This window comes from Macaca fascicularis, chromosome 7, assembly GCF_037993035.2.
Source record: "Macaca fascicularis isolate 582-1 chromosome 7, T2T-MFA8v1.1".
Taxonomy (NCBI): domain Eukaryota; kingdom Metazoa; phylum Chordata; class Mammalia; order Primates; family Cercopithecidae; genus Macaca; species Macaca fascicularis.
In genome coordinates this window covers 169,546,706-169,558,290 of record NC_088381.1, presented here as the reverse complement: position 1 = coordinate 169,558,290, position 11,585 = coordinate 169,546,706, and the positions used below count along the sequence as shown (strand labels likewise).

Below are 11,585 nucleotides of genomic sequence, written 5' to 3'. Positions count from 1 at the left end.
TGGTCATGAGCAATGCGGTGGGCCGCCACCCCCGGCCTTTGATGGCCTCGCCGACGCCGCCCTGGCTTTGCCCTCTCCACCCCTCGGCGGGCATCGCGGGGCCACCTCCCGGCCCGCCCGCGGGACAGAGGCCTGGAGGCCTGGCCCGGACATGCGCGTGTGCACCTGGGGCTCCCGCAGCGCTCGAGGGGCGGCTGGGGGCTCGCGGAGGGCAACGCCTAGCCTCCGGCTCGGACCTGGTAAGGCCACTGCCCACGGACGGAGTGGCTCAGAGGGAGGGTGACCCGCCGCCAAGGTGCCCGCGCAGGTACCCTGGGCCCTCCTGAGCCCCCCCGAGCGGGGAGAGACGGCCCTGAGCTGGGCTCCATCCTCCTGAGCCCGGGGTGAGGCCCAACCTGTGCCCGGGCCAGGCCCGTGCTTCCCTCCCGGGTTCTGGGCCCGTCGGGGACACCGGGCCAGGGCATCGGGGCCGGACTCGGGCCTCCCCGTCGGTCGTCGGTCCGCGCGGCGGAGAACCGGCCCGTGCGCCCTGTCGAAGGGTCGCCTGGCGTCCAGGCTCCCGGTCACAGCTCCCCGCGCCACGCTTACCTTGCTGGCCCGCGGGGGCTGCGCTCGCCTCGCCCCGAGGGTTGGTGCCGGGGCGCGCTCTGGACGGGCTGGGGTCGCGCGAGGACAGCGGCCGCCCGCGCCGCCGGAATGCTGATGCCGCAGGCGGCCGCGACGCCCGGTGGCCGCCCGGGACCCCCCGCCCCACGGCGGCAGCTGCAGCCCGGAGCCGCGTGACCCCGGGCCCGACCTCCCCGCGCTCGGCTGTTTGTGCGCACACAAAAGAGAACACTCATATTTTTCTTTTCCCGGCACAGACTTCACACCCGCCCGGTCTCCCCTCCCCCGTAACCCCCCGCCTCACACACGCTCCGCTGAGAACCTCTTTTTCTCTGCGCACCCACTGTGCCTCGCCTTTCTCTCCTCTTTAATTCCATAGTTGTATTCGAGGATGTCAGCATAGCTTAGAAAGTTTCATAGAAAGTCAGAAAGCAATTAGAGAGGCTCTTTTATTGGAGTCTCGTTGGTGCCATGGAATCTTTTAAAGGAGAGCCTGAAGGACCGAACACAATCCCATTAAGCCGCCAAAACTCCCACAGTCTTCAATAGGGGTGCTCAATACTTCGACAGACTTTCGCTGGCTCATTGGGAACCACGGGGTTTCAGTTCCTAGTTCCGCAGCGGACTCACAACGGCGCGGCCTTGAACCCCTCGTTTCTTCCTTTCTCATCGGAATTTCCATTGGTGAAATGGCTTCCAGGGCCGGAGCGAACATTAATTAATGTCTGCAGAGCGTTCCGAGGTCTCTGTTTGACCAGCGCTATGAAAACTTGAAGCGCTTTAATACAGTAACACCACGTCCTGACTGTTTATTTGAAATTAAAAAAAAAAAAAATTTCCAGTCAGTTTCTAGAAATGCGAGCTCGATTTTTAAACAAACTTTTACCTCTCTGTGCTTTAAAATCGATCGACTAACATTTGGAAAATGGGTCAAAGAAATTATGCTTTGCTGGGAAAAAGATCACGTATGACCAACGTTTCAGCTTAATTGAGTTTTAGTGCCAAATTATAACTCACTGAATAACTGGACTTGGGCGAAGGGGGGTGGCGAAGGCAGAGAGGGCAGGACAGCCAATTCTAATGGAAATACAGCTATCCTGGGCTGGGGTGGTGTGGCTACCATCAGAACAAGGGCTGCAGCCGCCACCAACAGCCTAATTCCAAAGAGGTGAGGTTATCAGACTGTCGGCTCTTTGTGGGAAAATTGGGGATTGGCCCCTGTTGGATTTGTGGATTTTGATTCATATTCTGGTTTATTATTTAATGTAGCAAGTAACTTTTCTATAGAGCATAGTTCTTCCTTTGCTATTTTAGAGAATAACTTCTGTTCCTGCCAATAAAATTTAATCTCTTCCTTTAAAAGTCAGTATGTAAAGAAAGCAGGTGTTTAAAAGAAATAAAGTATTAAAAAAAAATAGGTATTTGGTTGTCAAAGCAAAGTGCCAGGTTTAGAACGATTAGGATTTTGCTCCTGGTGTGTGATCACAGATGTTCATTTTATTAAATGTAAGTTTGTGTTTGACAGTTTCTGGATTAATTTTTGGAAAGGACAGTAGGTGATAGTCTTATAATTAAGGAATTATAATTTAGATGCTAATGAAACGACTACCGGTTATGGGGAAAATAGATTGTTTTCTAACTGTAAGGAGATCATTAAAGATGGGTGTGCAAAAATTGAATATTGGAGTTTAGACTGCTTTCTCTTAGTCATCAATTATTTTGAAATTTTTCTCAAATTTCATTGTCCCTCCTGGTCCTGCTGTCGCAGGGATCCGCTCCTTGGCCTCTGGTGTCTGGTTTTGTGTCCATGCTGCCGCCCTAGCCTGCTTGTTGACCCTGCGTCTTCTCAACTGGGATACATCAAGGCCTGGGTGGGAAAGGTCAAGACTCCCAACTCCACATCCACCCTCAGGCACTTCTCAGCCCTGCCTCCTCCTCCTCCGCCACACTGGGTTCTTCCCTGACTGCCTAACCAGCCTTTCTCCCACTGCCTCTGGACTCCCCTTCCTTCCTTTTCCCTACTTGAAATGCCTTCCACCCTTCTCTCCATCTGTCCATATGGCACCTCTCAGACCCAGCTCCCCCATCACCACTCAGACCTACTTTGAGCTCCCCCCGAAACTGTGGACTCCCCTGGGATTGTCTCCACCTCTTGTTCCTCACAGAGGACCTCGCAGTATTGTCTGTGTTTCATTGCACCATGCTTATTTCTCACTGTGTAGCGTGACTCTGGGAATGTTTCTGGTTGAGCAGAAAACAATGGGAACCCCTGGTGAGCAAGTATCATTTTACGCACTTCTGGGGGCTCTGTCAGCACCTAGCACACAGAAACCAGGTCATCCGTCAGTCAGTGGGATGCTGAGTTATAAATCAGACTCATATTTCAGCAAGTCGGAAGGAGAAACACAGTTAAGAATGCGCCCGTTCAGCACTTTGGGAGGCAGAGATGGGCGGATCACCTGAGGTCAGGAGTTCGAGACCTGCCTGGCCAAGATGGTGAAACCCCGTCTCTACTAAAAATAAAAAAATTTAGCTGGGTGGTGGTGCATGCCTGTAATCCCAGCTACTCAGGAAGCTGAGGCTGGAGCTGGAGAATCACTTGAACCCGGGAGGCGGAGGTTGCAGTGAGCCGAGACAGTGCCACTGCACTCCAGCCTGGGTGCCAGAGCAAGACTTTGCCTTAAAAAAAAAAATAGAATGTACCTGCACCGGTTCACCGAAGTCACAGGCCATCAGTGGACATGCTTCTTCACTGAACTCACTGGACCCGCCACTGGACTTTCTCAAACAACATAACACTATTTTAATAACATGGAATCTTAAGTTGTTTAAAAAATGAATGTGACTCAGTTGGACTGCAATAGAAAGTAGAGAAAACACAAACAAAAGCAAATCCAGAAATCCAAACAGTTCTGTCTGCTTTGGATATTCTTGACTTGCCTAAGAAAAGGAACAGACTCTGGAGAAACAAACAAGACATTCCAACAGTGGTGCCATGTCATGGTGAAGGCTCCTGGAAAGGATGCCTCTTCAGGTTATCTGTTCCTGGTCACACAAGACCCTCTCCTTTGAAGTTGCCTTGCACCAAGGCAGGTCCTGGGAATTTTGGGAAAAGTTCCTCTCCAGTGACGTCCTTGTGTTCCTGGGTGGGTTGGGTTAGTGCCCCTTCCTCAGGGGAGCATGACTTATGCTGAATCATGCTGAAAAACTGGCGACAGGGCTTGCTTGGAAGAGGATGACAAATTCCGCTCTTGTCAATACGCACGTGATTAAAGTAACAAGATAAAAATGACACGAACACAGCTACTTTTAAAGCTCTTCAGGGAACAAAGAGATGAGCAATGGCTGTGGTACAGGAAGAAATGAAAGTGATGAAAATAACTCAAGAATTTGAAGGAGGAAAATTTGGCATTTAGATTTTACTGCAAATGTGCGAACCATCCATCTACAAGCAAGGTATCATTTCATACCACTTAATCAAATTAACTAAATGAGAAGTATTAGCATATAAAGATGGATTGCTGTTCTCCCCTGAACTTCACAATTCCTGAAGGAGGCCACACCTGAGTCTTCATCTCCAGCTGAGAAATTGAACTTCCTTCTGGAGTATCAAATTATCAGCTCATCCTTGCAAGAAACAGTGAGATAATCACAAGAAAAAACAGGTATGTAAAATAGAGAGCTGGGTTTGGAGTAAGGCTGGGTAAAAATGCATACGTGGTATGATTTCCCAGCTGTTTTAAAAACTTAAACGCTTTCTCTCTTTTTTCTCAAGGTCAGGGTTTCAAAAATGGATGGGTTGTTTAAGCCCTTTCCATCCATGCGATGATCTGACCATCTTGTGTCTTTTCAACCTGGGGCCTAAACCGAATGAAATCCCAATTTCATTCCTGCCATTTTTGGAGAATATTTTGATGTTTTGATTTTGTTCCAATTCAGTAGTTTAAGAAAAATATGTAGGTTCAGGTGTCATTTGAAATTGGTTCACTAGGTGTCCTGATGGGGGAAAAAGGAGAAACAAAACAACAAAAATACCCGCTTTAGATTAATGGTTTAACACAGAATTGATGTTGGAGCTTCGGCTGATGATCGGTGAACAGGTGTGGTATGTTTGCGTGTCTGTTAAACACAGCTTTGGGTCAGAGCCAGGCTCTGAGTTTTAACCCTATGAGTCACCGTCCTTCTTCACTGTAGCTTGGGTACGTTCTCACTTAATGGCATGCCAGGCCCCTGTTTATGTCAGATTCTAACTGTACCTGTGTGGTTGGATGTTTTTCAGAATTGAGATTTTTTTTTTCTTTCAATAGAAAGGGAATACAGTGTCAAGACTGTAATATTCTAGAATTCTCCAGCCTGGGGTTCCTTTCTTCCCAAGTGCGTGGGCGTGTGGATAGTGAACATAGGAATGGTCACTCTAAGTGGAGTGACAGGAAGACCCTAGATATCCACATGTCAGGGTGGGCTGCAAATTTTAAGTAACAACTTTTGGTTTTTAGAGCTTTTTGGAGTTTTGTACTTTCATGTAAGAGATTCTGGACTTGGATTTCAAAGCCTCTCCTCTTTCCCTCAAAAACAAACAAGCAAATAAACCCAAAAACAACAAAAAAGAAAAGGCACTTGTTCCAGGGGCCTTCCAGACCCTTTCCATTGGTCAGTGTTAATTGTCACTCTGGTATTTAAGTGTTATTTGTTTAAAGAATGCTTGTATATGTTCAGGTAATTCATAAAACCTTATGGACTAAATGCCATGCTCTGGTATATTGAACATGCACTGTGCTAACATACAACATTTCGCAGGCTAATTTCCATATGTCCTACTACTAGGTAAGGGAGTGAATGCAGGGGGCCTGTGGCCAGCAGGACATAGTGCCGGGGATGGTGGATGACCTCTGATGACCATGTCTTGCCGCTCCCCCTGCCAGGAATATCTTCCAAGCTTAAAAAGGCTGCAAATGCCTTTATTAATATTTGCCTCTGACTTTTAGAACCAAAATAAACTGCACATGACAAGTAGAACGTAGGTACCAGAGGTCCTTCAGATGATGAAAGTGAACCAGCAGCGTGTGGACGGGATTCCTGCAGGAGAGAGACGATTCCATAGTCCTAGCCAATTTTGACTCAGTGCATCTTGCATGACCCATGTTCACTTCTAGTAAGCATCAGCTCTCTCAAGAAATAGAAGCATTTTGGGTAAAAATAGTAAGCATTCTGATTTAAATGGGAGTATGCTGTATATTTTAAATATTAGAGAGATTTTTATTTTATTATAAAAGACGGTGCGTTTGAATTTGGTTGAGTTTTTTTATAGGATACATACGGGCAAATGAAATGCACACGGGTTGTGTGCACTCCCGGGCAATGTCGGAATTCCTCATGCGATTTCATATTGTGTTGGATGCAAGTTCTCAGCCTCCACGAATGCACTTCTGAAATTAAAATGGAAGCCATGGGGAAGATGATTCACTATGCCAGGATTCAGTTTTGCACCTGACTGTTCCGGAATTCATCTGGTGCTCAAAGTAAAACAGTCCTGTTTTAGCAATGCACATTTTTAGGGGGTCCTGGAAATAACTTGGGGTTCTATAAGTGTGCAGCCAACAGCATTGGCCTCCCAGGGACGGCACCTTACACCTATAAAAGGGGAAGAGGGTCGGAAGCCCGGCAGTCCCTAGGTTTGAAGGGTTGGAATGGGTAGGAGCAGAGGCAGCAGGCAACTCGTAGGAGGGCTGCGAGGGAGAAAACCCTCCAATAAGTGCCATTCTGATGCCAATCGTGGAGCTGCCAAAAGTGGCAGGAAAGGTGGCTGAGGCTGTGGCCATCTCACCTCCTCTGTCTCCCCCAGGCCTGGCGTGGGGACTCGATGCCTGACCATGGGCAGGTTTAAATCCAGCAGGCAAGTTTCAGCCTCTGTTGGAGACAGCGCCCACACCAGCCTCAAAGCAGTATTTTAATCTTAAGTTGCTCTTCCTGTTTTTTATGCTTGCACTGTTTCCCCTGAAGACCTCAAGGTGTTGTACGCAGCTGTTCGCCTATGAAGCATCTATTTAATTTTGCATAATTAAAATCTGGGGAAGTGGCAAAGGCCCAGGCAGGGGGAAAGGGAGCAGGATGCAAGAGAGGGCGGGAGGCAGGAGCGACAGCAAATCCTGGCACTGCTCGAGGTCCTCACTCAGCAGCGGCGGAGATATTCAAAAAGGAAGTGATCAGGTCTGGTGTGGTGGCTCACACCTGTAATCTCAGCACTTTGGGAGGCTGAGGTGGGAGGATCCCCTGAGGTCAGGAGTTCAAGACCAGCCTGGCCAATTTAGAGGAACGCCGTCTCTACTACAAATAAAAAAATAGCCAGGTGTGGTGGCAGCACGCCTAGAGTCCCAGATACTTGGGAGGCTGAGGCAGGAGAATCACTTGAACCTGGGAGGTGGAGGTTGCAGTGAGCTGAGATTGTACCACTGCACACCAGCCTGGGTGACAGAGTGAGACTCTGTCTGAAAAAAAAAAAAAAGGAAGACAGTATGTCTGTCCAGTGAGGGTAACAGCATGGTATGCATTCACACCAGGTCAGGCCAGAGGGGTCAGGGAACGTGTCCTTGGAGAGGTGGTACCTGAGATGAGTCTGAAAGGGTGATTTAGCGTTGGCCAAGCAGAAGGCAAAGGCAGGGGTGACAGGTGGGAGGTAGTCATCCAGGAAAAAGGAACAAATGGGCTGAGAAGGGAGGTGTGAGAGCCCTGGGGTCCCACTCTCCACGTCGAGGCCTCGGATCCTCAGCCCTGCTTTGCATGGCAAGTAATCTCTTTCCACATGGCCTGTGTCCCTGGTACCGTGCTGTACTGCACTAGGTCAGTTCAGGTTCTGCGGAGCACCTTTTAGAGGAAGTCAAAAAGAGAGACCCTGATGGACAGCTTTCCCAAGGTCCTGTGCACACGGATGCTGGATGGCCTTCATTTTCAGACTGTTTTGGCTTTCTCTCAGGATGTCTGTATCGGTATTGTCTTTAATTCATTTATTCAACAAACATTTCTTGGCATCTAATAGGCCCAGAATACTGGCCCAGGTATTAGGGCACAAAAGGAGGGCACAGTTTCTGCCATAACCTCATGGGGCTTACAATCTGCAGAGAAGGACATTTCCCAGCAACAATTTGGCCCAGGTGACTATTTAATGCCTGTTGTTTTAGCAGCTCAGAAGGGAAAAAAAGACCTTCAGCAAGCATCCCTGGGAGCCCTGCTCTGTACCAGGAACTGTGTGAGGTGCTGGGGAGTGTGCAAGGTGGTCCTCCATGAGTTTGGAGCCAAACTGGGTGAGACAGGCAAGGCCATTTTAGTGTTACCAGTGGTAGATGTCTTGGGGGCACACAAGATGGGGGGATCAATGCTTGATGCATGGGGTAGACCAGGTGGAGAGAGGAGCACCAAAAGGCTGAGTATCTCTAGGAAACCGTCAACCCTAACGGGGGCTGGGGTGTGGGGCAGGTCGGGGCAGCAGCAAGGGTAGAGGGAACAGCAGGTGCCAGGTGGCTAGATTACGCCGGCTGCAGATGTCTGGCCGAAGATGTTTTCTACTGAATTAAGTTCACATGAAGAGAATATTCTATGATGTTAGGTGCAACTTGGCATCTCTTTAAAAACATGTGATTTCTCAAGCATAACCTGGATAGCTGCTTCAGTGTCAGGCTAGCCTCCTGTTGAATAGAGACTGGGAATGTGGAATACATAGAAGTGGTAGGGACTCCATGCCCCAGACAATCACGACCCTAGCTTTGGGTTAGAAATGCAATGTGAAATTCACCAAGGATAAGTAAATGACATGAGTCACGTTGATGCACGTATTTCCTGGGCCATGGCAGGGGGGCCCTCACGCCCTGCGTGCGTGATCACATGGGTGGCTCTATCTGGCTTGCCTGAGCGGCCTCTTGGGATTCCATTTCTGGGATTGTGAGGGAGGAGCGAGGGGTGCGGACGGCAGGAAGCGTGCGAGCTGCTTCCACCTGTACAGGAGACAGCTGGTCTGCTCTGCTGCAGGGAATCAGGTGACAGCAATTTCTGAGCTTTGTTTTCTGCAAGTGTTATTCCCCGCTCTGGGTGTGGCTAAACCTCCACTTTGAAGATGTGGATACCAGCAGTGGCTGAAGCAGGTGGCTGCAGACCTCCTGGAAGCCTTCTGTTTCTCAGACCCAGAAAGTTGCCTGTCTAAATAATGAAATCGATTTTGAGGCTCTGTCAAATATCTTTTTTTTTTTTTTTCCAAGAGAGCAACCAGTTAGTAATTAGTTGTTCAATTCAACTGTTTTTTCTGCTTTCTACAAAAAAAAAATTTTTTTTTGAACGTGGTAGACTTTTTTTTTTTTCCTGGGCAAATTCTTAGGATTTAATTGCACTTAAAAATTGTGGAGCCTGTCAGAATAAATTGCACATAGAATAGTCTTACCCAATAAAACTAGTCCTGTGATTGTCACCGTTGTCAGGCTTCTCAGATAAAGTTGTGGGAAGGACAATTTAAGTCTACGTGGTGAACCACACTTCAAATCAGTATTCAGCATGAAGCTCGTCGCACTGAAAAACAAATACCCAAGTTTAGCAGTCGTGATGTGTGAGGCATCAGACTGATTTTAAAATAATTCCAAAATTTGCCCCTGAAAAGAGCAGGAAAAATGTCTACCCCATTGGTTTAAAGTTAAGGCAGTGGCATTAAATCTGTAAAAAAAAAAATATATTTTTTTTGAAAAGACAAATAGTTTTTATAGCATATTAAAAATAGTAAAGCATAAACAGTATTACTAGCTTCATGCAAAATTGCATCTGCTATTTGGCTCAGTCAAATTGTTGTTTATTCCTGGTAGCAAAGGAGGATGGCTATATGTCAGGAGCAGACATGGCTAATTCTTTGGTTGTTAGAAAAAGGACTACGTTTAGGGTCTGAAAACCCCCAGTGCTCTTATTTTTTGCCCTAAGAAACACTTTCATTATTTGACCCTCTATGTTCGATACGCGATTAATCAACTTATTTTCATGGAAAGCAAGTGTTATACCACACACATATCTGTGTGATCAGTGTGAGTTCTTGGGGAGCAGAGGGTGCCCACTACTTTTTATTCTCCCTCCCAGAACTCAACCCTGGTGTTGGCCAATGATAAACCTCAGCTAAACGAGTATTGAATCTATGAAGGATGGAAAGAAGATACTCTATTGTTTGACGCCATTTTTAACTATCAATTACCGACATACAACTTACATATATATTTTCATATAGTTCCCTAAATACCCTCATGGATAGGGAAAACACTTCACTTATAAGAAAGCATTGCCAGGTGTGGTGGCTCACGCCTGTAATCCCAGCACTTTGGGAGGCTGAGGAGGGCAGATCATGAGGTCAAGAGATTGAGGCCATCCTGGCCAACATGGTGAAACCCTTTCTCTACTAAAAATACAAAAATTAGCTAGGTGTGGTGGTGCGTGCCTGTAGCCCCAGATACTCGGGAGGCTGAGGTAGGAGAATCGCTTGAACCCAGGAAGCAGAAGTTGCAGTGAGCCGAGATCGTGCCACTGCACTCCAGCCTGAGAAACAGAATGAGACTCTGTCTCAAAAAAAAAAAAAAAAAGAAAAGAAAAGAAAAGAAAGAGTCACTTCTACTTTTTGGCATTGCGGAGAAGGTGAGTTGGATTATAGACTGCTGAGTTGCTGAAACTTTTAAGAAGCGAGATGCTTAATGAGAATTCAAGCAGAGCTTAGCAGTTGGGAATTTGGCTTCCAGAATGGGACTTCCTCAGGTCCAGTGTTGGCTCCTCAGCTTTGTGCTGTGTTGTGCAAATTATCTGGTTTTTCTATCCCTCAGCTTCCTCATCTGCAGAAGATGTGGACATCTGTGTGTTCATCATGTAGCTCTTGGAAGGATTACACAGATAATCCAAGTAACCTACTTAGCACAGTGCATGCTGCTTAGCAATCAATTGTTAATAAGAAAACAGGATTTAACAAAAACAAAATTAGAAAAATTAAGCTGGTTGAATATATTTTTTCAAAGGGCATATTAAGAGTATGAGTATGTTTATGTATGCATAATAAGTAATGTGTTAATGGATTATATACATTCTCCTTATCTAAATCCTAAAGAAATTTGAAAATTTATTGCCCATGGAAGTTATTAGTTTATTAGTATGATGTGTAGATACATACACACATGTATTCAGATATGTGTGTGTGTGCACACGCATGCAAGCACACACCTGCATCTGGCCAGTTTGTACATTTTGCAAGCTGTCAAATAACAGCAGAGGGCTGGTATCAGCCCTACACTGGCTCTGGAGCTGCAAGGATCCCTGTAGCCAACTTTAGCTTGGACTCTTTCACTTAGAAAAGAGGACCATAGACACTGCTGTTGAAATAGAAAATCCTGGTGTGTTAGTCTGAGTCAGAAGCACAGGGTGCAGTGGAGGACAGGTTCACAGGTCATTCCCTTCTGGCACCACAGACTCTGCTGGCCTCAGAGGCCACTGGGGATGTGGGCCTCTTCCTCTTGGTGGGAGTGGACCGCCCTAGCCCCAGGCCAGCCAAATCCTCAAGTTCCCCTGGCAGGTGCTGTTTTGGTGCCAGGTTGGTTGCTGCAGAGGGAGGCATGAGCAAGGTGGACGGGTAGGAACGTGGATCACAGATGGCTTCCAGGCAGACCTGGCTCTGTCTTTGGCCTTGGAACCTTCCAGAGCCTCCCAATCCTGTTGTGTGAAGATGAGCTTGTGTTGCCAGGATTAGCTGCAGGAACAGGCTATCCCTGTTTACAAGCAGGCGAGGCGATAGATGTGGTAACACCTGTCCCAGCCGACAAGAAGGCAGTTGCACTCGGCAGCAGTTTACTTTGATAAATGCTCGAAGCAGATAAAATGATAGAATGTCTGATATAAGTCAACGGTAATGTGAATCAACATATTTTGTCCAGTTCTGCCTTGTACAGATCTGTTTTGCTGAAGATGTCATTTTTCACAAAGTG

General features: G+C 47.3%; 1 protein-coding gene across 1 annotated transcript in view; it reads left to right on the top strand.

Moving 5' to 3' along the window:
* The first annotated feature begins 7,498 nt into the window (after window positions 1-7,498).
* LOC123574614 (uncharacterized) overlaps window positions 7,499-11,585 on the top strand; it is a 121,220-nt gene continuing 117,133 nt past the window's right edge. The window contains exons 1-3 of the mRNA XM_065547616.2: window positions 7,499-7,589; window positions 7,722-7,849; window positions 11,073-11,176. Coding sequence (XP_065403688.1) covers window positions 7,499-7,589; window positions 7,722-7,849; window positions 11,073-11,176 — 323 coding nt within the window. The remainder of the gene's footprint in view (window positions 7,590-7,721; window positions 7,850-11,072; window positions 11,177-11,585) is intronic.